This window comes from Cupressus sempervirens, chromosome 3 (assembly GCF_028749045.1).
Source record: "Cupressus sempervirens isolate cs-2001-9-10 chromosome 3, ASM2874904v1, whole genome shotgun sequence".
NCBI lineage: Eukaryota > Viridiplantae > Streptophyta > Pinopsida > Cupressales > Cupressaceae > Cupressus > Cupressus sempervirens.
This window is the reverse complement of record NC_143120.1, coordinates 99,167,529-99,193,848: the sequence shown is the minus strand read 5'-3', so window position 1 is coordinate 99,193,848 and position 26,320 is coordinate 99,167,529. Positions and strand designations below refer to the sequence as shown.

The 26,320-nt window shown below is 34.1% G+C and overlaps 1 protein-coding gene across 1 annotated transcript in view; it reads right to left on the bottom strand.

Moving 5' to 3' along the window:
- Positions 1-18,928: 18,928 nt before the first annotated feature.
- Positions 18,929-26,320, bottom strand: part of LOC149564972 (sphingoid long-chain bases kinase 1-like) — a 179,954-nt gene continuing 172,562 nt past the window's right edge. Inside the window, exon 9 of the mRNA XM_089818509.1 lies at positions 18,929-19,464. Coding sequence (XP_089674635.1) covers positions 19,450-19,464 — 15 coding nt within the window. The 3' untranslated portion in view covers positions 18,929-19,449. The remainder of the gene's footprint in view (positions 19,465-26,320) is intronic.

Genomic DNA, 26,320 nt, shown 5'->3' with positions numbered 1-26,320 from the left:
CTTTTCTCCTTCTTTATTATCTCTGTGCAAATCTTATATCTGCATTCTACAGGAGGCTGCCCATCAATTGGATTGGCCACTGTTTCAATGAACCAATACTTTTCCACCCATTCTAATTGAAAATTCCTTTTAGATAGATCCCAACAAGATCGATCTTTCTTTGATTCCAATTTTCTTTTCCCCTTTTGTGCATGAACATGATTTATGGAATCACTTTTGATTTTCTCACCCGACTGGTCTGGAACTGACTCCAACTCTATAATATCAGTTTGTGACTCCCTACTCAAGGGAAGTGCCTCCAAATCATGTTCCAATTTATCCTTCAATGAGATATTAGGTTCACCAACTTGAACTTCTTCAATATGGTCTGAGTCTCTAGCTTGTGATGAATCTCCTTTTGCAATAAGCACCGGAGATCTAACTTGTGAATCTTGTAGGTTGCCAACATTTTCACTACCAAAATATGTTGATATGGTTCTGCGTTTTGGTAATGGTGGCCTCTCTTGGCTTTTAGGGATCCTACCAGAACCCTTGTTACCCCTCTTGTTTGACATTGCAAACCGATAAAGGCTACAAAAAAAAATCAACTTAGACTCAAATAGTGACGAGTCAAAGACTGTGAACAGTGACAGTAGACTACTTAGACTACATATAATAACAACAATATGATTCATTCTCAAAAAAAAGGTACTACAGTCTACAATACTACCCAATATAATTCGCAAACCTATAGGCTATCTTAGCATCTGAGATGTCCAGTCACTAGTGGGCACTAGACAATAAAACTAAAAAAATAACCAGTACCACTGTCAACATAAAAATAAATTAAAAATCACTTGCCTTTTACGAAAACCACGATCCATGAGTCAATGGGCAATGCACTTAGCACTCTAAAACTTTGGCAGCAATAAGAAATGCCAATCTTTGGACCAGAAAAGAGCGAATTGTGTAGACAAAACACATCTTCCTATGCAAGTCCACAATAGGAAATAGTTGGCTAAATAGGGTTGGTGGTCGACACATGTCAAAAAATGGTAGGTGACACTCAACCCAAGGAAAAATTATTTGGTTGTAGTAATGGTGAAGAAAACTGGGCCAATAAGAAACAATATGCAAAGGATGGCAAAATGTTTAAAATAAATGTATCCAAAATGTATATTGCATTGGCGATTGGACCGATATTTTTGACCAATCATGTGATAACTAATGGGCAACTACCACGGATGTTGAACTCAAATCTGATAAATATCTGACGAAGCGATTGACCTATGTTGCATGCGCTATTCGCCAAATGACAATCGACCCATTAGACGAGCTTGCCAAATGGCGACGATTCGCCTCTAAAGTAATCTCTGCTAAAGAGGTCCCTAACCTTGTTGATGCTAGACATGAATTTTTTTTTCATGATTAGTTAGATGGATCTGACATAAAAATTGCAAAGCATCTTATTGTGGATGATGAGGTTGTCGATTGTGAGAATTTAAAGATGAATTTTGCTACTCATGGAGTCGGATGTTGTTGGTGTGGATTCACTAGTTGCTAAGGTGGTTGAGGATCTACATGATACTGCAAATTTGTAAGTTCCTGATTTTCTAGTGGTTGATATTGCTGAGGATTTAAATGTTTCTCTTATTATGGATTTGGGCTTACATGTTGCTGACTTGGCTTTGAAGTTACATGGTGTTGCTATCATGGATTTCATGTTTGAGGATATTACTATTACTGGTTGTGATCAAATGAAGAGATTGTTGGTCAAGCATTATGTTCAGTTTGTTCTTCGAAGTGAGAATGTTGATTGGGTTACTAAGATTCATTCAATTTTGATGTTTGAGTGGATGAAGCATAGATGGTTGATTTTCATATGTGTTCTCCGGTCTGGGATGGATTGGAAACCTTTGGTGACGATGAAGTTGGTTGGACAAATTTCATTTGGCATCAAAGTATGAGACATACTTTTCTATCTACTTGGGGAATCTAATGTGGGAGCATCTTGCATTAGAAAAAAAGGGCATGATATGTATATATATAAGGACAAACAAAATTTAAAAAAATTGGAGAAAGTGACAAAAATTGGAAAAAAATATTAATAATAATAAATGTAACTTTTGGCTTGACAATTTATTTAATGTGAGGGTTTATTTAATATAACTTGCTAGGTCTACTTGTGGCTTGGTTTGGTATAAGTAGAGGGTCTTGTCATCTCATTATTCATGATTCAGCATGAAGGAAGTTAGCTAGAGAGACGAGTAGCTAAGCAAAGTGAAGTTTGTGAGAAGAGCTAGTAGCTGCGGCTTGGGAAACAAGAAGGTTGTTTGGTGGCTTGCGAGCACAAGTTTAGGTTCTTCTTGAGGTTTTCTACCAAATTGTAGATCTGGACTAGCTAGGATTTGGATCTTGCAAGATCTTGCAGACTTGTATTTTCTTATGTATTTAGTCGTAACCCCAAAGGCCTTATGACTGGGCATATTGGATGTAAATTTTATGATCCCATTATGAGAGTTGGCATTATTTGGAATTAAATCTTTGTGTTATTTTTATACTTTGTTGTGTGGGCATTTGTTGGGGGCTAAGAAATCTTCTTTGAGGATTCTCTTGCCTTGCACTACATCACCCTTGCAAGTGTTGGCATTGGTGAAGAGGAAAAGCATTGATAGAGGCTTAACCTCCCAACCACAGACCTAGTGTATACCCTCTCACTCTCCAATGAGAATGACGCTACCCTATGTGAGAAAGAGCATGGGAACACCATCACATCCTGCCACCTAAGCATCCTAGTGTTATAGTGTCAAACACTCAGTCGCCTAGACTCTAAATTCCATCCTAACAATTTATCTATCTGATTGGTGGCTATTTTGACCTCTAATGATCATAACAACATCAATTGCCACTAAACCTACCCTAACCAGGGATTTACATGGACACTTTGTGCTTGATCACCCACTGCTTGATTTGACAAACAAGTCATTTACCATTAGACCACCGTGAAGTGACTAGGTTATATTATGTAGATACAACTTTACTTTCCTTCTTGCTTATTCTTACTGGCATAATTCTCAAATTCTACAAGACTTCCCACACAATCGATGACTTTAAGTTTTACATCTTTTAACTTGATCCAACTCAGTTGTCCTTGATGATTCATTAATGTACTAGTTATATTTATAGATTATCAGTCTTATAAATAGGTTTCCCATTCCTTAAGAGGTTATTGCATGTGAATTTGATGCTATTCTTTGATTTAAAATATGATTTACAAGGTGGAAGACACATTGCCCAGAGAAAAGTTTTCCTATCCTAGAGACAGATTTTGATGCCCTAGTACTTGTGGCTTTCCTGGCTTATTATAATTATAAGACTTATTATCAAGCCATGAATCAATACAACAGGCTTTGGCTCTCATAGGTTCGTTCAAATTTAATGACAGACAGTAGTTATGCACTTATACAACATTTTTATGTAAAAATCATTCATCAAAATTGGCATGTATGAACTCCAAAACATTTGCAGGTTTGATACCTTTCATGAAACTTGATATGTATAAATTCAAAGTATATGCAAACTCAATATTTTTCATGAACTAGACATGTACTAATTCAAGCATATACAAACTCGATATCTTTCATGAACCAAGTGTAATATCCATAAGGAAATTTCAAACAGCGGAGATGCAACCTGATGAGTATGAGATGCTGGAAATATATTGTAGATGCTCCAACCACGATCTAATGTCACATGGTCACCTAAAATGCAATGTTAATAAATGCTTCATAAAAAAATATTGATGATTACGTTCACTATAACAAGGTGACTATTGCAAAATAGGGTGCAGTTGTTACAAGAGTAGACACTCGTAATGCAAACTTAGAATGGTTGTGATCCTCCCATCTTATAGAAAGTGGCTTAGTTGTTTGAACACATGAGCCAAAAAAGAAAATTACATGCATGGAAGGCACAAGGTAGCACATAGAAGTTACAATCTTCGATTTAAAATGCAAGACCAAAAATTATGAATAAGGAATATACTGGATGGCTTGAAAATAATTATTGATATTTAGTGGAATTAATTTTTTCCCCATGTCTCACTATAAAGGTATCTATATGTTGCCAAGTTTTAGTTTTACACTTTTAAAGCTTGAAGTCATTGGTCAAAGTGAGTGTCTTTCCAAAGAGAGAAGTCTCTAAGTATGTTTTAGGTCACTTACTTCTCATCTTTCCCGAATTACTTTGCAATCTTTTTTTTTGGGTCTCCCTTTGCATTACCTTTACCTAATCTTTCTAAGCAGGTTTCCTATTTTTCTAGTGTGCACGAGGTTTAGGTGATTTAGGTATGGTTGGGCGTGTTCTAGCATCCTCCTGATGAGAAGTGTTATGTATTTCATTCTTTCTCATCTTGCCCTAATTTTCAAATATCACAGACTCTGAGCTTTCGAGCTGATTTTTTCCCTTTGAGCAAATTACATCAAGTGCAAAGCCGAAGCATAAAGCTATGACAGTAACTAATAGGTTGTGAATATGACTTTGCCAATGCCCAATGACCTATCAAGCTGTAGATAGAAGCTAGAATGAGTCTCACTCAAATTTTTGGAGATAAGATCAATTGCAGTGAGGCATAACAGGTTTTTGGTTTTTCTGTTGCATACTCATGGAAATGAAGTTGTTCAATTTTTTCCTGAAGCTGTATGAACTAAGAGCCAAATCTAAAGTCCAAATGATCAAATAGTGTGAGCCTGATGTTGAAAAATCATTTAAAGGGTCATAACTAGTAAGGCATCCTTGAAGATCTAACTTCGAGGCCATCAAATTGAAGTAAAAGGTTGAATGTTGTTTTTTGTGCTTCAATTCGGGAAATGTTGCCAAGAAAGGAGTTTTTCACCCCAAGGCAATGAAAAAGGTCATTTATCCAGATGCTTTGAGAATAGAAAGTCAAGTTACCCTAGAATGTGAATATCTTTCAAAGATGCCCAAAAGATACTTTCGGAGAAGTTAGTGTTAGAGATGTGAACCCGTTATGAAGGAAATACAATATTAAAGCCTCAGGCGGAAAATGGAAGAACAAAGTGCGCAAGCTAGCAAAAGGATTACTCCCTCTACTGTGATTCTGAGTAACAGGAAAATGGGTTTGCAGAAGTGTTTCTTTCTCTCTCACATATGTTAATATTATCAAGTATATCTGCATTTTGGATTTTGAAGCAAAGTAAGGCACTTCCTGCAAAGCTAAGTATTTGTGTTGTCTAAAGACTCTTAGAAATATCATTTTGCTAAGTAAGAGTGCTTTCGGGAACTTAGTATTTTATGTGCAAATGAACATAAAGTTTAAATAGTCATTACTCATGGAATTAAATGCAAATTAGACCATTATAATCGTTGGAAAAATTTAATTTCATTCGTGTGGCACCAACGTTCTAATTCCTAAAGCTATTTCATCGAAATTGCATGCAATTGGTTTCTACAAGTATATTCAAACAACTGTTTATCGAGAATTGCATCCTAAGCAATCATAGCAAATGACAATCAAAGTTGCTAGTTACGAAAGATTAATTGGCTTGGAGAATGATTCAAAATAGCTTACAAATAAATCCTTCAAGTTCTATGATCTGGGTGATCTTCATAGGAGACTCAACCCATACACCTAATCACTCAGAAGCTTAAAGAGAGCGAATTGGTAGAAGCAGTCAGTTTTCCAATGGCAGTTCATGCACCTGAGTTAGTAAAGGAGTGCATAGAGAGATACAATCTAGAAACAAAGCAGATTTTGTTTCCAGACCAGTCCATTCTCTTATCAATTAACAAAGCGTTGATGCAATCAACATTTGACATCCTTGTGCAAGAGCAGTATTGTGATATTGATTTTGGGTCCTCCACATTCATGGTTAATGAGAAGAAGACCCTTAGACGAGAAGACGTGCAGAGGACCTAGTTCCAAATTGCTTGCTCAAAGAAGAGAAAAATGTCAAACACTCTGTTTGGCACAAATCTAAAGCGAGAGATCATGGATATCCTTGCACTCCTCCTTCGAATTAAGGGAAAAGAGGAGATTTTGGAGTTCATTGAATACCATTTCTTCCTAATACAAGCAATATGTGCTAAGGATATGAAGATCGATTGAGCACAGATGATTTGCGATGAGCTCACTTCATAGTTGAATTTTGCCAAAGGATTCAAGCAATTCTATGTCCTCTTATTTGATCTACACTTTGGCAACACACCATTTATGACTCGACCTCCCTAGCATTCCAAAAAATGATGAGTGCACCAAAGTCTATGACTTCCACCCACATCTGTAACTACAAAGAAGCTATGAGGAGTATGTTGCTATCAATGATGCTTTTACAATGAGGTTCTATTGAGAATTGCAAGGATGCCTTAAAAGGAGGTTCTCACTAGAGGCAATTTCAGCTATTAGCTAGTTTGGATGCTCAATCATCCAGTTTTCGAGTTTCTCCTATTTGCGAATAGAAGCCTATGATGGATTTCCCAAGAGGTTGCCCAAATATTCAAAGGACAAGGTAGTCCTAGTCAAGTTGTGTCAAAAAATCCTGGAAGAGAAGATTTTTGGGATTCCATTCCCTATAGTGGTAGGCTTGTATTCATGTGCCTCCAGATCAGATGCTCAAAATTTGGTAAAGAGTTTTGAAGGCAAGATTAAATTGTTAGATAATGAGGTGCTTAGGCCTCAATATGATCCAATGAACTTTGTAAGGGATCATCTGAAGTTGGGATATGCCTATAGGCATGTCCCAGATATTGAAGATTGATGGTCTAGGTGTGTCAATGAGTACCAAACTCAGGAGGGGTTTTGGTTAAGACTAACTATTGATGAAATAAAACTGTATAACGATTATGTTGATGTCTCTGACCTTGCAGATGATGGAGCCTACATACACCACACATCTTATAAGAAGATCAAGAATAATCCAATTCTGTCTACCCCACCTGCAGATCCAATCATTGACACCATGGAGGTTCTCATGCAGGATATAATCAAAAGAACAGACAAATGGGTAGAGTGAACCCAAGCAAGGAAGAAAAGGACTGGGAGCACTACTTCCTTGGGTGGATTATTAGCTAGAGCCACCTAGTCACCCACAACAACCACCACTACTACATCAACATTTGTGGGGCCATTACAATCTATCAGCCAAGGCAGAGACCAACCTCTAGAAAAGAATGTGCCACTCACCCCCTCTTTCAAACATCGAAAAGATAGGAGTGAAGGAAGATGTCAAGGATAAGGGAAAGGAATAAGAAAAATTAGTGGCCAAGCCATCTTCCCTTGTTCAAGTCATCAGTTTGGATGGCGATACTAACCCCATGGATGGTCAGGGACAAGATGCATCTCAGCAAGGGGATACATTAGCCCTTTCAGTAACCAAGGTAGTAGCCTTCCCTCTTGCTTCCTAGATCAAGCCAACTCCATTGATTTTGAGGAAGTCATTTGACCCATTTGCTATCAATGTGCTCTCTACATAGTCTTGGCTTGAAGAGACCATTGATAAGAAGAAGAAGGGATATGAGGATGCAACCCCATCAAAGGACTTGATCACACAAGTCACCTCCTCTCAGCCATCAAAGAAGACAAAGAAGCACAAGACCATTGCAACACTCGCTACAGATTCAATGAATGACCACATGCTAGTTGAGATTGTAGAGCCTGAGAAAGAAGGAAGATTGCACGAACTCTCAAAAAATGACTTTCAAATTAGGATATTGGACCTTAGCATTTCGGTTCATGACTCCATGGTGAACATGTGGAAATCAACTAATGAGAAAATTGAGGACAAGCTAGATGAGCTTAGAGTAAACAAGGAGATATTGAAGGCCTCAAACAGAGAGCAAGAGGAATACATAAAGTCTGCACTTGGGAGTACTTCTTCCAATCAATTCGACCCAAATGTAGAGGAGAATAAGAACTTATTACTCAAGTTGCATCAAGAAAGACAATTCAGGCAAGTAGGTCGAGCATTGGTAGATCAGATAAAGGCTAAAGGTCCCCTACTGGTTGAGAATTTGGGAAGCCTAGTATTGGATGATCACAAGCTTAGGGAAGCAGCTTCAGATCATCAAACAACCATACAAAAGACAACAGACAAGTTGACAGAGCAATTGGCCATTCTACAAGAAGTGATAGACATGAAGACCAATGTGGCCATTGCTCACATGATTCTAAAGACTCGCAAAGAATCAGTATTCCACTGGAAGCAATCTTAGAGTTTGTCATAGAAAGCTTTGTAAGATCTAAAAATGAACTCAAGGATGTGCATGACCTGGTGAGAAAGATCATTGAAAAGTTGTTTCAGTATTTGAAGATCTTGCATACAGAGTCCTTTGTGTCAACTAATGGCAAGCTCGTGGACATTGAGAGAATAAAGTCCAAGTTCTTGGCATTTGTCGACGAAGTTGTTGACCCCCTCAACTTCCAAGTGTCCAAGATGCAAGAACTCTCAGCAACGGATGCAGTCATAAGGAGAGAAATGGAGAAGTTCCAATCAAGGGTGGCCAAAATTGATGAACTAATGGAAATGCATGACTACTAGATGATTTGAGCTGACAATATTCTCATTCCAAGTGTCGAAGAGTTGGATAAAGTAACTGAAGCCATGAAAGCTTATAGAGATAAGTTAGTTGCTTCTAAGAAGATATGGTGTTTGTAAGGCCCGAGGAACCCAAAGGAAATAAACCTAATATGTTACAAAGTTTACTGAACTATTTTTTAAAAGTTTAAACAACATCAAAGTGACAATAATATAGAAGCAATATATACATACACATCAAGAACACATAACCAATTACAAATATAGTTTTAATTCCTTAAGGGTTTCTTCATGTTGAGTCACATTTAATAAAGTTTTATTAATAAGTTTAAGTCTCAATTACAATGTCCATAATCATAAAATGAATAAACACATAGATAGTCATATAAGAAAATGCATAAGTACAACTAATAATATGAAAGCTCATCTAATGAATAGCATCCACTACACATGTCATAGGGTATGTGAAAATGGATACAAGTACATCAACATACAATACAATATCTTGTAGGATCTCAAAACACATGATACATAGATACATCAAATGAATAGAAGTCTTCAAGATAAGAGGAAGAATGATAATGGTAGTATTGTATCAATGAGCATCCAACATCTGTCAATCTAAAGGAGACCCAATTGGTAAAAATACACCACCTCCCCACCGCATGGTCATCTAATTAGGCTCCCACTCCCACCGCCCAGGAGAGATAATGTACGATCCACACATAGATAATCAAATCATAAAATATCCTAAGCAAAAAAATTTGATAGCCAAAACTACCTCAAGGGTAACACAAACTACCCAAGAAGAAGAGATAATCAAAATCGAAAGGACATTTGTTTCAATACTAGCATCTCATACCAAGTCAACATACAAATATCAAGACCAAAAATATACAACCACCTCAAAATCAATGTCAAGCATCACAAGCATAATGACCAATAGATAACAACTGTCATCAATAAAAGTAAACTACCAATCACTAACTCCAACAATAAAAACACCACCAATGAATAATTGATCGTTCATTAATAAAAGTCAATCATCAATAATAAATGACATCCAATCAATGAGTAACAACTCACAATAAATGCATCATTAAACGTAATATCCAACAAGTACACCACTAGAGAAAAATACAAAAAAAAAAAACATGAAGGAGATTCATGCTACATACTATGAAGTGTCATCACATGAGCCAACTCTAAGGTTACCCTGACAGTCTCTCAAAATCTCGGCCCCCTAGTGACTCTATGCAGAACCAGAATACCCTCTCGTGAAGACGAGGAAACTAATCATACCTTTCAAAGTAGCATCTTCATCTCATCCTTAATCCATACACACACTCAAGGCATAAATGAGGAAAAATATCTAACTTATCTTTTTAATGTATCTCAAGGAAAAGGGCTAGGCAAGATATTTTAATTACTATGTTATGACTTGTTACACAACTTACAATGAGTTACCTTGGCAGCCACTTTGGAGCTCGACCCCCATTGCAAGTCACTCTTATAGACATGCACCTAAACTACCCAAAAATCACAAACCACAATAGTGTCTCATACCACAAGAGTAATATTAATCGAATTTGGTTCCTTAACAGGCAACCCAAAAGAATAACATTAGTTCTCGAAACCCAAGTTCTCATAAATGCTCAATAGCATAAAGCTCATAAAACATAAATCTCAATTCAAATCATAAAGTTCAGCATGACATCTAGTCAAATAATCATAAAAGAAATCCCAAAAAGCACCTCTAGTGCACATCCTAACTTGGTCAACTAAACAACCCACAAAAAAAAACTACCAAGAAAATAAACATCACAAAACTATAAATAAAATATTAGAAAGCACATAGTTTTTGGCCACATGATTTAATTTCACCAATTTATCTTATTTAATTTGAGTTATAAGGATGTGTTTAGAAATAAAGTAAGAATATATATGTTAGTATAAATTGCTATGCTAATATACTTATTTAAAATAATGAGTATTTAAATATCTAATCTTTTTGTGCATATAATATATAATGCAATATTATCATATTATTAATTTAAAAAATCATAAATCATAAATAATTTAATTAATAACATAAATGTATATTAATATATTTAAATATTGATATTAATTTCAATTTCTAAAATATTAATATGACTTATATTTAAGTCTAATATTAATATTTACTTTTCTTTTAATTCATAATGCAACTAAAGATAAAATTGTAAATTTAATTTAATTATTTATAATCTCTCTCATAAAATCAAATAGTTTTTAACTAAATGCTTACAAAATGAACTCTATCACAACTTCTCTTAAAATATAATAAAATTCTAAATATTTATTTATTAAGTTCCCTCTTACATTAATAATTATAAAATCATTTATAAGCAACTAAGAGTTTAATTAAACTTAAATAATCACTAATACTAACATTCGCTTTATAACTAAATGGATAATATTTATTTCATTTAAAAATTAATAAATTATTATTTTATGAAAATTAAATTATATTTTTATAGAATAAAAATAAACATGCAATTGGTATTTTTGCATGTCTTTGATCTTTCAAATCATGCAAGCATACTATACTTAGTTTTCTATTTTTAAAATACTTATTTTCACATGCATGTAATCTTACTATACTTAGCTTTTTATTTTTAACATATTTCTTTTCACATGCATGTAACCATACTACACTTAGTTTTCTACTTTTAGCATATTTGTTTCCACATGCATGAAACCTTACCATACTTAACTTTCTATTTTTAGCATATTTGTTTTCACATACATGTAACCATACTATATTTAGCTTTCTATTTTTAGCTTATTTATTTTCACATGCATGTAACCACACTATATTTAATTTTCTATTTTTAACATATTTGTTTTCACATGCATGTAACCACACTATACTTAGCTTTCTATTTTTAGCATATTTGTTTTCACATGTATGTAACCATACTATACTTAGTTTATATTTTTAGTATATTTGTTTTCACATGCATGTATATGTTTCGTTGCGTGTTTTCCTCTCAATTAATTTTTTGCTTTCCAAATAAAATCTGCAATTAAATTATTTTAGATGTAAGAAGAATATTCATCTATATTTAAAAAATTCATGATAATCACATAGTTCTATTGACAAATTTAAAGTTGAAACGCTAACTATTCAATTTATTGTTTTCTTCCAATTTTCAATAATCAAAATTTTCGTTATACTAGAAAGGGGTTTATAAGAATACAGTCACAATAATTTTCTACAGTTTTTCTATAATTTTCCTAAGTCAAGTTTTTTTTATTAATAAGTTTTCCTTTTTCACAATCAACAACATAATTCTTTATGCAAAAATCAATTCAGTAAATTAATAAGCAATATGTAAACACCCAAGAAGACACAAAGTAGATAGATCTTTCAATAAAATTCTATAATGAGTTTTCAAACTCTACCTCAAAACCACAACTAAAATTTGAAACAATATGTGAATGCATGCAAATTCAAACCCTCTAAAACTTTCAACAATTCTTTTGATCTGTTGGAGTTATTTCTTGTAAAGAACATATTAGTAGATTTAAACCTGATACCAAGAAACAAAGACCAGGGACAAGCCTAAGGATGAGCTAAATCCTATGTTCAACAAGGCTACATCTTAGTTCTGGACCAATTAACAGAGTCATCATGACTCACTTCACTTTAGGCTCTGTTAAGCCAAGGTGGGCAAACCTAAGGGATACCATCTTATTAATTTGATACTCTTCTATGCAAGACTATCCCTTATAGTAGAAATGGTCAATATTCTTCTTCAATTTGTTGACAATTTTCCTGATTATAGAAGCCAACTACAATCAAAGAAAGAAACAACAAATAAACCATGACCCACAATTCTAGCTCTTCAATACATAAAATGGGAAATTGATATTCATTTAAAGATTTGATTTTCTCAGCATAACTCGGGTATGCAACAACAAAGAACATGTATCATTCAAGCTGACCAGTCCCTTATCCATTGGGCACCAACTAAACCTTCATATATAGATGGATACCTGAAGTATACTCATATATTCAGATATCTGATCTATCTATTTAATTTGCAAATAGACATCAATCTTCATGACAACTCTCATACTTATGGTAATATCCTCCTGGTGTAACCCACAACCCTATCAGTATAAACAAGCATTTACTTGGCTTTTTTGTTCCAACAACAAGTTTATCCTAACATACAATCTAAAAGGATTGCAACTGAGTTCAAGCTCTTAGTTCTTAAATACAAAAGATTGCAAATAACAGAAGGAGACGAGAATAAGAATGAAACTAAAAAAATGAAGCTCTTGCATTAATTTCCTTGAAACCAACACATCATTTGCATATCAAAATTCAGAAAATACACAAAGAACTGACTGTGACATATGAATGCTTCAAAAGAAATACAATACTAATGTTCATATCAGAGGAACACTAGGAAAATTGGTATCACAACTATCAGGGAATTCTTTAACTCTGGAACCAGATTGGTCTCACAATCCTCAGAAAATTTCCAAAAAATAGGAACCCTTTACAATGAGCAGAAAAGGAAGATATATAGGAGAGAAGATATTCAGGAAATATAATCTAGAAATGACATCTGTCCCACTGAGAATGTTTTCAATCTAAAGTTGCTAAAACTGATCATCCTTCAACTACTTGCAATTGAACTCATAAATGATGTCAAAATATCTGATATAATTCCACTTTAATAATCTGCAAAATATCCTATGGAGAAAATATCAAGATTGCATTACAAACTGTACTAGAACTTCAAAATCTGATTTTTACTTGTCATATTAGTTTTGCCGTGAAATTCACTTGTGTTGTCGGCAAGAATACAATTGCTTCCACCACCTTCAAAAACATTCAACTCATCCTTCAAATTGTTGGAGAAGTCAAATCAGATGAAAATATATTTATATCTTATTGCAATTTCATCTGCAACATTTAAAAAGCACAATTCACTGTGAAGCTCCCAAAATAAAAATAAAACCTCAAGTAGCTATTAGCGGCTGACACCTACACAAAATTTGACTTCAAAAATGGAAAATTCACTCTTTTTCGATTTCGACGGTATATTACACTATACATTTTGGACAAAAAATGCCCCCTTGAAACCATTTTTGAAAATATGCCTCCCGAACTTAACAGAGTCTATTTAAAATTGAATTTTTTTAAAAAACTCATATAGTCAAACTATTCAAATATTTCAATTTTAAAATCTGAGCGTTGGAGAATCATTTGAAATTTGATTTTTAAATCATTTTCTTCTTTCTCTCCTCCCCCTTTGCCACCTGTCGATCTCAGATTCACTGCTCATCACTTTGACGAGTCCCCTGATGACTGAGGACACGTGTCATCAAATCGCTACCTCGCTATGCATAACTTTCGCACATATTTCTATAGCGAGTTAGTGATAACCACTGATTTTGCTTTGATCCTGTGGCAGACATTTGATACAACCCTTAAGAGAACAATGGTGGGTCCCTCACTCGCTACCTCATTATACATAACTTTTGAGCACCTTTCTATAGCGAGTTAGCAAGTATCGTCGATTTATGCTTGATCTGATGATTTAGAATCATTGACATGTTCTATGCATGGGGGTGGGTCCAAGATACTATTGTCGCTGAGCTGGCCTAACATGCTAGCACACATATATTATTTAATTTCCAATGACATCATTTTTCCTTGACTCTGTCATGTTTGTCATTTTTAGGTATGTTGCTACCTTGCTACCGATGGGAATGACAAACTTCCCGGTAGCAACATAGCGAGCTCTGGCAGAGTCAAAACTTCCGACTTATAAATGCTAAGTAGGATGCCAGCGTGTCATTTAATCTGCACAACTCATTTATGACGAATCACTTGTTCAGGGCCTGTCTCTTTTAAAATTTCCATTACATCACAACCTTCTGACCAGTCGCTAACTCACTACCAGCAAAACACCAACTTCCCAACTAGCGACTCCCGACGGATTCATAATTCTGGTGACGGAGAACACAAAACACATTGATTGAAAATTCGTCAATCAATACTAGTGTCAGAGAAGGTGGTCACGCATATTTATGAACTTGCATGAGAATTTGCGTGATCACATTAGTTTTTGTTTTAAAAAAGGTTGCCGCTTCCTTTAAAATCTGGGCACTCGCTATGTTGCTACCGGCAGGTCACATAGATTTTTCGATAGCAACTTAGCAAGTCACCGGAGAAACCTCAATTCCGATGACACCATTTGCAAATTCCTCCTTATGCGCCCTTTCTGACACTGACAATCCTGGGAGATAGCATGTGACCCTAATGCACCCTTTTCCGGTGCCAGACTTCATTATTCAATACTGTAACAAAGTTCTCCGATGGTCGCTACATCGCTATAGGAAACAACCTCGCAACTTTTTATAGCAAGTACGCGACATCCGTTGATCCTAACAAGATCCAATAGTGGGATAAGATTTTTCAAAAGGACTCAACAATGACCTCAACATAGGCGAGAAAGAATATTTAGTTGTTGTTAAGACTTTCGCGCCAGAATAAGATTTAAAAGGTAAGACCTAGGGTTTTACACAATTTTTAAAAGATATTAGAAATACAAGACCAAAACCCTAAAACCCTAGAACCTAACAAAAGAACTCACATCTAATTTTTTCACCATGATTCTAAAAAAAAAAATGTAAAAATCAGACCAACATGATCCAATACTGAATTTTCGCTCCCAAAACCTCAAAACCACAGCTAAAATTTGAGACAATCTTTGGATGCATGCAAATCTAAACCCTCTGAAACTCTCAACAATTTTTTTAATCCAATTCCAAATTTTGCTCCCCTAAAACCTGTGTAATTGTAAAATGAGTTCTAGATCTTTGATAACGAATTCTCCCCTAAATTGAGGATTTGATTGTGCAATCATGAGAGAGAACTCCCTGATCAATTATTATTTATTACTTTATTACCTTTTACCTTTTCATGTCCAACTCTTTTAGATATTTAATTACAAAATATCTTAATTTAAATAATTAGTTCTCTCTTTAATTAATTTTTGAAGCATTTTTAATAATATATTTATTAATTTAATTAATAACATTATTTAGAGTTTATTATTGAAATAAAACTTCTAAATAATAATTATTAAATTAAATAAATATAAGTGCACCACAATTAGAAATATAATTTTATCTTTAAATTTCATTCTTTTATATTTTATCTTCCTCCAGTTTATTAATTAGTGAAAGCACTAATTAAAGCATAGTTTATTATTTAAATTAATAATAATAAAAACTCGTCGTTTAAATGCAACTCTAATTTAATTATTATTAAATAAATAATTATAATAAAACAATATTAAATCTTTAATATTTTAATTTTCTTTTTGTCTAACTTCTCAAATTAAACTTTTAAATTAAATCTTTTAAACTAAAGTACACATTTAATTAATTTGTAATTAATTAAATATCATCATATTCTAATTTCTCTTTAACCAATTTTCTAAATTTAGATCAATACTTTTAAATTAAAACACATATTTAATAAATTTTTTAATCAAATAAATATTCTCATACTTCAGTATTTTCTTATTAATCGAATAATATTTAATAATTCTCAATATTATATGATTAACCAAAATATTATAATTAAATCATTTACCAAATAAATCACATAGCGAAATCCACATAAAAGCAACATTACCAAAATAGACCAAAGCTCAAAATCAAATAATATAGACAAAGATAAACGCACGGGTTTTAAAAAGGGAGAAAAGTCAATTATGAGTCCTTGCAAGACAAGTATTTAGGCTATGGTTAGGATTGGACGTGAACATTATCTCCTCATTCTTACCATTGAGTTATTGTGATAGGGCACGCTCATCTTGGCAATTTAATGAAGTCAATGTTTGGTATCTACATTCTGCATAAAAGACGAACATGTACATATATATAAATATATCTAAACTAAACAAGCAATGGCAATGAGTGGTACATCGTGTAGATCGCGACTAGCAGGTGACTACGACTCCCTCCCTTAACCACATCAAACACGACAAACAGAAAGATAAAATAGACACACATGTCATACATATGCAAGTACATGGTAAGTACCATAATAATTATAAGTCAAACATCAAATGCTCAGATAAAATAATGCATCATTACGAATATGAAGTAATCATCATTAAAGCATCATTTGAACATTGCTATGAAAGAAATCACATTTATTAACTACAAATCATTAAAGCATCATTAATGCACTGGTAACCATAATCATTAAATAACACATGAAATATAGTTAACTAAGTAATCATTGCTGATATATCTCTAGTCCAAGTTATAAAATAATATCTTTGAAAATAACACATCCATGAAATAGGCATAAAAGAGTTTGGTAAATATAATGGAAAAACAAACTATGGGTGAGCATTACAGTGTTTTGATGTTTTTCTAGACATTTGTCATTCTTCTTCTTCTCTATTCTAATTTTAGTCATTCTTGGCATTTTGCTAATCTCTGTAACAAACAATGATTCAAGTTTGTTCTATTTTTAGTCTTTATGTTCAGAGATGCTCTGCAAATGTAATCATCCAATGTAACCAACCATTTTGAGAAGGCCTATAAATGTAATCATTGATGAAGTTAATATGATTAGCAAAATTTACTTTGGGCAAACCCCTATAGTTGGGACTACTGTGTGCGACTCTGGGTTCATTTTAGTTAAAAGTTGAGTACATGGAATGAAAGTGTTAATGTTGAAAGTTGAATGTATGTGAATGAACTTGGTTTTGTTTCCTTCATTTAATAAATTGTATGTCTTACTCTCTTTAGCATAAGCATGTCTTTTGTTTTCTCTGTTGTTCGTCGTGGTCTATATGTTTAGTTTAGTGCATTGCATAAGAAAGTAAAAAATTGGTGTGTGGAGTAGCTGAGATATAGACAATCCGAGTATTGTCAAAACATTAGCTAATTGCATAATCTGAAAATTACTTATTTTACTATATTTTCCTTTCTTCCTATTGTCATTGTTAGTTTTGCATGTTTCCATTTCTATTAGTCTGAGTAGATTGCATATTGTGAGTTAATCCTCCTTCTTGCCTAGGTTGTTCGAAGTGTTGAGCAACTTGGTTTTTACCTCTTATGCTCTCTGGTTAAGAGCATACCCCCAAAACCTGAAAGACAAATTCATTGCATATCTTGCACTCATAAGGGAGTTGTACCTTTCAATTTAGGGGTCTTTGATAGATTATTATACTGACCCATTCTATTGTTAACAACTTTATTTTCCATAAGCCATCGGGCAAGTCAAGAGTCAAGGTATAAACCAAAATATCAAGGAAGACAAACTATTAACCAACACTATCTTATTTACATAGAATTGTATATGTTGCACACCCATAAAAATATATAGACATGATATTCTCAAATATACGTATTTTTATGCATACATTGCATTTTAAATAAATGTATACATACATATACATCATACTTGAATATACACATACATGCATATGTGTAACATGTACAGATGTATGTAAATACCATGGTACCAATATAATGGAACATGTGTGACATTACAAGAAAGGACTTGAGGTCAACTCACTTCTTAACGGTAACATTTGTTTTAATTCTCGACCGCATATATGAATGTTTATATATCTTATTATGCTTATTCACCTAGTTAGCTCATGGTTGTCATTTGGTGTGTTGTAATGAATCCTTTTTTCGAGGTCATTCATTTATTTACGATCTTTACTTTTATTTGTATCCTTTTTGCCTTTTTTTTCCTGATGCCTTTTACCCCAAACTTTCATTCAATATATTTAAAAAAAAAAAATTGAAGAGTTGTGACTTTTCAATATAATAATATTATATAATTATTTATTTATATTAAATTTAATATTTATATTATAATATATATTAATTTAATAATACATCAACTATATTATTAGATTATAATACTTTATTAATATAGTACGTTGCTATATTATATTAGATTATTATTATTATAACACAATATGATATTATTATATAATTAGAATGTAATATTACTTTATATAAAATATTTATTTATTATTTAAATTATATACTAAAATGGGAAAATCACAGTCCTCCCCTCTCGAATTTGTTTGTCCTCAAGCAAAGACAACTTATAAGACTATCTACATGTAATGTTAATATCCTTATGATGTAAGAAAATATAAGCATATATTGAATATAAATATTGATGCATAAATACACGAAGCAAGCACGAAGTAGACACATGAATGCATGAAAACACAAAGCATACACGATGAAGACTGATGATGCATGAAGGCACAAAGCATACACGATGCAGACATATCATACATTCTTTGTTGATTCTCTATAATTTAATTTTCACAATGAAGTAGAGTAAAAGGAATGATTTATAAAATATACTTCCCCAATACGCCTTTTGATCATGGATCCTATAAACACAAATAATTGTTAGCATATAATAGCTCCAAAGAAAGACGAGTCTTGTGATTATCCCTTTTCTTATTTACATTATCATTTGGAAGATAGGGTACATGAATCTTTCTCTCTCCTTATTACGATCATCATAAGATGGAAGACTTACAGTGCCAAAGGGTGTGTGAAACAGACTACAAGTGGTTCCCTAGAGGATATCTGTCATGTGCCCGAAATTACTCCACCTCTCCCTCCACAAACTCCCTACCTTAAGATATCTTAATGTGGATGAGAAGATGAGTGTTAATCTAATGAACATAATCATTTGGAAGATTTCTTCATATAGGGTACAAGCATCTTTCTCTCTCCTTTGTCCTAATCTACATTCCTTGACCATGGTAGTTTAGATTCATGCATGTTAACTTTGGTGTCAAGATGGTGCTTTCGTACCAAATTTCCTCTCTAATAATGCTTCCACCTATCGCCACACTACCTGCAAGAAGAATTAGCATGGTGAAAGCATACTTCCACATTGATCAATTGTAATTAGTCATTATAGAAAATAACCAATTTAACTACAATAGTAGTTAGTTTAACTAAATTTTTCCTTTTCACTTGAACATAACGATCAACGAGTATTTCCATTCATATGAACTTCAAAAATGAGTTACTGGTTTAACTAACTGCTTTAAATATAAACGGTTAAATGAGTGTTTTATCAAAACAACAAATAAGGGATGTAGCATACTACCCCCTATGTTTCATCATCCTCAATGAATATTGCAATTAATTACATAAGACACATCCATAATGAAAGAAATAGTTGTCATATAGTCTTTAAGTAACATCATGTCACAATGTTTCAAAATTACAAAATAATAATACCGTTTATAGTTTATGGTCTTCGAAAAAGGTGGGGAAATTTCTAGAAGATTTCATCATCTTCCCATGTAGCATTTTCTTCAATAAATTGGTCCCACTAGACCTTGAATTGGGTGACGTCATGATTTTGTAAGTAGAGCTTATGCACCTCGAGTATTTTGAGTGGTTCTATTTCCACCACCCTTGAGTCTCATACCTGCAAGGGATTTTAGTCAATAACATGCTCATCGTTGGCTATATACTTTTTAGGATATGAAACATGAAACACATTATAAATCCGGGCAAGGGTTGGAGGTAGAGCAATTTTGTAGGCCATGGGATTTACAACTTCCAAAAATTCAAAGGGTCTTACATATATTGGGGCCAACTTGGCATTCTTGCTGAATTTGATAGTACTTTTCTGAGTTTTACATTAAGGAGGACCTTTTCCCCCACTCTAAATTATCTAGGAGTCCTCTTAACATTTGCATAGCTCTTTTGTTGGCCATTTGCCTCTTTTAGCCTCTAACGAATTTGAACTACATGTTCTTCCATTTCTACAAGCAACTTAGGGTCAATAATAATTCGATCTTCAATTTTGTTCCAAGTGTCTTGCACTTGCACTCATACAGAGCCTCAACAAGTGTCATCTTAATAGTGGACTAGTACGAGTTATTGTAAGAAAATTCAACTAAGGGAAGGTACATCTCCCAACAGTACTGTTGATCCATACAATAAACCCTTAGAAGATTTTCTAGTACCTAGTTCACCATGTCTGTTTGGCAGTCGATTTCTAGATGATATGTCGAACTGATATTCAAGTTTGTCCCTAACGCTGAAAATGGGGTTTTCCAAAACCCAGATGTCATTCTAGCATCTCTATCTGATATAATCTTCTCTGGGACTCCATGAAGTTTAAAGATCTCCTTTACAACTTTGTGGGTGATTTTTGGAGCCCTGTCAGTTAGATTTCATGGAATGAAATCAGCTAGCGTGGTTAATCGATCTACTACCACAAGGATAGTGTTATGCTTGTTTTTGGTCATAGGAAAACCTTGGATAAAATCCATGGTAATTATGTGTCATTTCCATTTCGGAACTTCATTTGGGTGCAACAAACCAGCTCGGTACTTATGGTCAGCCTTGACTCTCTAACATTTGAGGCAACTTGCTAAAAAAATTGTTCTCTCATATTTCACACCTTTCCAAAAATATGATGGTTTCATATCAGCTAACATGCTTTTCACTCCTGGATGCCTTGAATATGGCGTAACATGGATTTCCCTCAATAGCATTTTCTAGATTTTCAAATTCTTAGGTATGTTCATCCTCCCCTTATATCTCAAGACAACCATCTATTTCAAGTTGATAACCTTTGTATATAATGTCATGAGGATCCTTATGGAGGGCTTGGTGCACTTGATTATAGAAATCATCTCCTGTTAAACTCTGAAGCACTTGCCCTAAGTCTTATGTTTATTATTATCATAGCAAAGATAGACCTTCACCTACTCAAGGCATCAATTGTCTGGTTTTCTTTCCCTTTGATATAGCTAATCTCAAAATCATAGTCTGCTAAGAGCTCTAATCATCTTCTTTGGCAAGCATTAAGATTAGGTTGAGTAAACATGTACTTCAATCCATGGTGATCTGATCTAATATCAAATCGTTTTTCGATCGAGTAATGTCTCCACATTTGTAAAGCGTGAACGATGGTTGCTAGTTCTAAGTCATGAGGTGCATAATTCTACTCATAATTCTTTAACTTCCTCAACTCATATGCAACGAATTGGTCTTCCTGCATCAAGATGCCCCCCAATCCCTCTCTCGATGCGCCAAAGATAACCACCAAGTGACCCTTAAGATTTGGCACTCTGAGTATTGGTGCATTAGTTAGTTTCTCTTTCAAATATTTGAATGTTGCTTGGCATTTCTTGGACTAGACGAACTAGTTATGAGGTACGCTATCCGTGAGAAGTCCCTAACAAATTTCCTATAGAAACTGACTAAACCCATGAAGCTATTGACCTCTGACACATTCCTAAGTACTGGTCATTCCTTGATTGCCTTGATCTTGGTGGGATCTATTGCAATTCATTTTGCTGATATAATATGCCATGGATATTGAATCTACTTTTGATAAAAAGAGCACTTCGATAATTTCCCATACAATTTGTGTTCATGCAACCTCTGTAGGACTATCTCTAAGCATCTTTGATCATTCTGAGAGTAATTAAGGATATCATCAATGAATACCAATATGAACTTGAATAGACAATCTTGGAATAAACTATTCATAAGATTCATAAAGGTTGCAGGGGCATTCGTCCAACCAAAGGATAGAACTATGAACTCATAATTTCCATAATGGGTTCTAAAGGTAGTTTTGTGAATGTCTTCCTCCTTAATCTAGAGTTGGCGGTAAGCTGCTCTGAGAACAATTTTAGAAAATATTGCACCTCCTCTCATGTGATCGAATAAATCAAGTCCTCTCCAAGGGAAGACATTAGGACGAATGATCATTTTATCCAATAATTCCTATAATTGTACTTGCAACTCCATCAATTATGTGTGATTCTATAGGGTGCTCTCAGTATGGGCTCTTTTCCTGGTATCAAATCTATGGTAAAATCAAGTATTCTAGAAGGTAGTAAGCTAGTTAATTCTTTTGGAAACAAGTCCTAATAGTTCCTAAGATAGGGATATTTACCCACAAAGGATTCCTTCGTCCCTTCCCGAATCTCACCATCCTCAAAAATGTAATCATTTGGATATACTTTTTCCTAGGTTTCCCTTAGATCCTCTACTCTTACAAAAAAGACTTAACACCCTTTTCTCCTACATCTCTTAAGTTGCATGGTTGTTATTTGATGTGGTTTTACTTCATGTAATATTCCTTGAATGCTTAATGAACTTCATAAGTCATCCAAACATTCTATTGTCTTTGCTAGATAGACCACTTTTGCCTTATGCTTGGTTAGCCAATTATCCCTATGATAATATCATAGGACCCCAAAGGTGCTATGTACCAACTGACCTCAATAGAGAAGTTTGAAAAGTCTACTTGAGCCTCAAACAAACATTGGTCTACTCTAGCCTTTGACTGATTTGCATATTCAATGGTTAAGGGATTTGTCATAAATCTAATTCTTTTTAGAAACCTACTTAATAATTTTGGAGGTATAAAACACTTTGTAGATCATGTGTAAATTAATATAGAAATTGGGTTATCTTACCTGGAGTTTCTATGGGACCCAGTTGCTACTCTGCTTGACAGATGTCCAAGGCTGCATAAATCATTTGTTGGAATGCAATTTGCTAAGGCGATAAGGTAGGACATGTTTGTTGGTTGGATGTGCCCTTACTAGGACAACAGTTGGCATAGTGGTCCCCACCACACTAAGAAACCTTTAGCTATTCCTTTCTTTTCATTTTCTTTGTTGCCATTACTGTGGTTGGAGTTCCCTTTTGAATCTCTGCTATTACCTCCCTTGAGATTGGATCTATTGGTTTTAAAGCTCTTGAAGTTCCTTTCATGAGTTCCCGATTCAGAACTAGATGTGTTCCAATTGGCCTTCCTCTTCTTATCACGGATGGAATCGTCCTTCTTTACCTTTTTCTCTTGACAGATACTTTTCAAGGCCTCCTCCATGGTTTTGAGTGCTAGCACATCTACGACTCCCCCAATTCTATTATTCAGCCCCATGATAAGTTTTCTAACCTTGGAATTCTCATCATGTTGGCAGACATGTGCATACTTCAAAAGTCGGGTGAACCTTTCCCAATGCTCATTTACTGTCAAGTCCCCTTGTTTAAGGTTATGAAAATCTAATACCTTTTGATCATAAAAGGTCTGAGGTAACCATATGTTCTTAAAAATGGTTACAAACTTATCCCAAGTAACATCAATGATCTTAATGCTCAATTGTATTTTACTGTTTTCCCACCATGTAGTAGATTTTCCAAGCATCTATTGAGGATTTAGAGAAACTCTTGATGTCGAAGTACTTCTCCATTTCAGTCAAACACTCTTCAGCAACATCTCCGAACTTAGATCCTAAAAACCAAGGGGGTTGATCTTCATAATATCAACAGACAACTCATTAGCTATCTGTGTTTTCTTTTGAATTTCTAATTGCATTGGAGGGGATATGTTTTCTTGCTCATTGTGAATAGATAGTTCAAGCTCAGCTCTACGATGGGGTGAAGAATGTGTCTTCTCATTCTTGTCAAAATCAAGTTCCAATTCATTTCATTCTCTTTTTCATTTTCTTCATTCTAGTTTAGGTGTCAAGTAGTAATTGGACGAACTGATCCATGGAACCCCAAGAGTAAACCTCTTGGGACACCTCATTTTGCATGAGGTCATTGTTGGGAGTTTCATTGTTTGCCATTTTGTTGATTTAAGTTTCATGTTCATTCCTTTCCTTAGGCTTATCCTACTCGTTACAAGGTACACGATATATCATGAATGGGTATGTTTGTTTAGCATTCCAGACTTGGATGAGTTCTTTTCTTATTATAACCTTCTTGGCAGGAGTCCACTTGACTCTTTCCTTCCTGATTCTATGTAAAGACCCCTGTTGGATGGCTATACCAAATATTTGTTCTTGTTGAATTTCAAACACAATATGGAATATGGAGATAACTTATTACCACCAGTTATATATAACTTATCAAAATTTGCACATAAATTTGGCAACTGAAGCTTTACAAGTTATTTCTCCTTTATTCATTCAATAGAATTTTTAGATTCAAACATAATAAGTTGTTCTAAATCTCTAATTTGTATCTTATAATCCACTATTGATATGCAAACCCAATATCCATGAAAAATTGAATTTCAAAGTTTTGGTGCCAACTATACAACTCTGAATTAACCAATTAATTATGAGTAATGTAATCAAAATTTAGAAGAACTTGATCATTCTCAACTATGCTCGAAATTGTAGCAAGAACACAACTGCTAATTATTTAAATGCAAGCTGATAAACCAAATAAAGTGGATCACGAGCTGTAAAAGGTTGAACGTTGGCCCTTAGATGTTAGCGCAAGTCCTCTACAATGAAATGCAACTCTGATATTTATCACAGGCATGTTATCAGGTACCCACAAGTAAGAGAAAAGCCAAAAGTTGTCACTATTGGATTACAATCTTTCAAATTGCTCAAAAAACACTCCCAACAGATCATCAATCCCTCAAATTGAATTGCAGGTGCTTGAATAAAGAAACATAGGCCCTAATTGAGCTGACACATGCCTAGAAATATAGAATGCACACCCTAATAGAGGAAACACAGGTCTCCAAAATATCCTGACGCTAGCACAGTCGGACGACAGCCTCATATTGCATACCAATTTTTCCAATCTAAATTGCAGGACTTATCCTCTCAAAAATGCAATCATATCCCTTCTCATACTAGTCAACCTTCTTCAACAATAATCTGCTTCTCTTACACATAGAGAATTACAGTAAAGAAGTAAAAATAAATCAATCCACCAAAGACCTCTTCCAAGCAACAAGATTCACTAAATGGAAGATAGAATACTCAAAAATTGATCCACAATACTTCAGCTGTGGAATCAATGCATTACTCAAAACTCCAAACACTTGTAACTCAGCAAGGACATAAAAATCAGAACCTCAAAAATGTCACCAAGACAACACAAGCAAATAATACTCAATCAGATGTGTTTTCTTCAACAATGAGCTCATATTTATAATCTTTGTATGACCCTTTGTTTCCAAAACATAACTTCACTTACGAAGTTTCTCCAAGGCATCATGTTATAACATTTAATAATAATAAAGTGTCATTATAATAAAGTAAACTTTTAATAATCACTTAATAAATATGAGCTCACACAATAAATAGCCCCATCCGTTGTAGGTGGTGATCGGCTGCCAGTGCCACCATCTAGACTAACAAAAATGGCAACTACTCAAACTAGACTTACTAAAAATAGCAAATCCACCACTGAAACCCTCAAACCACCATATCAGTTCACAAGGGTCGCTATAATGAACTATCTCAATCAATCACAAACACCTGCCAAAAATAGAGGCACTACATTCTAATTAGAGCACAAGCTAAAGTCTTGTCATCTTTGGGCATGGAATAATGTGAATAATCAAATTTGGGCATGTTCTTTATCAAAAAGAAATGGACAGGGTGGTGGGGTTTCTTTTGTGGTGTCATTTGGGTCCACATCATGCTCTCATTTCAGCATTTGTAATTATATTTTTAAAGATAATGATGAGCCCAAGGTTCAATCTCGAACCTAGAGCTCTGATGCCATATGTAATAACCCAAACTCCTATCCTTCAATTGACTTCTATTATTATACAAATTTGAGTGAATTGTGTCTTCATAAGCAAGGGAATTAATTGTTATTAAAGATTAATTGTTTCTTGGAAATGTCATAACTAACAAATGATAAAAAGCATTTGAAAACTAACTATTGCAAACGTGATATAGATCATTAAC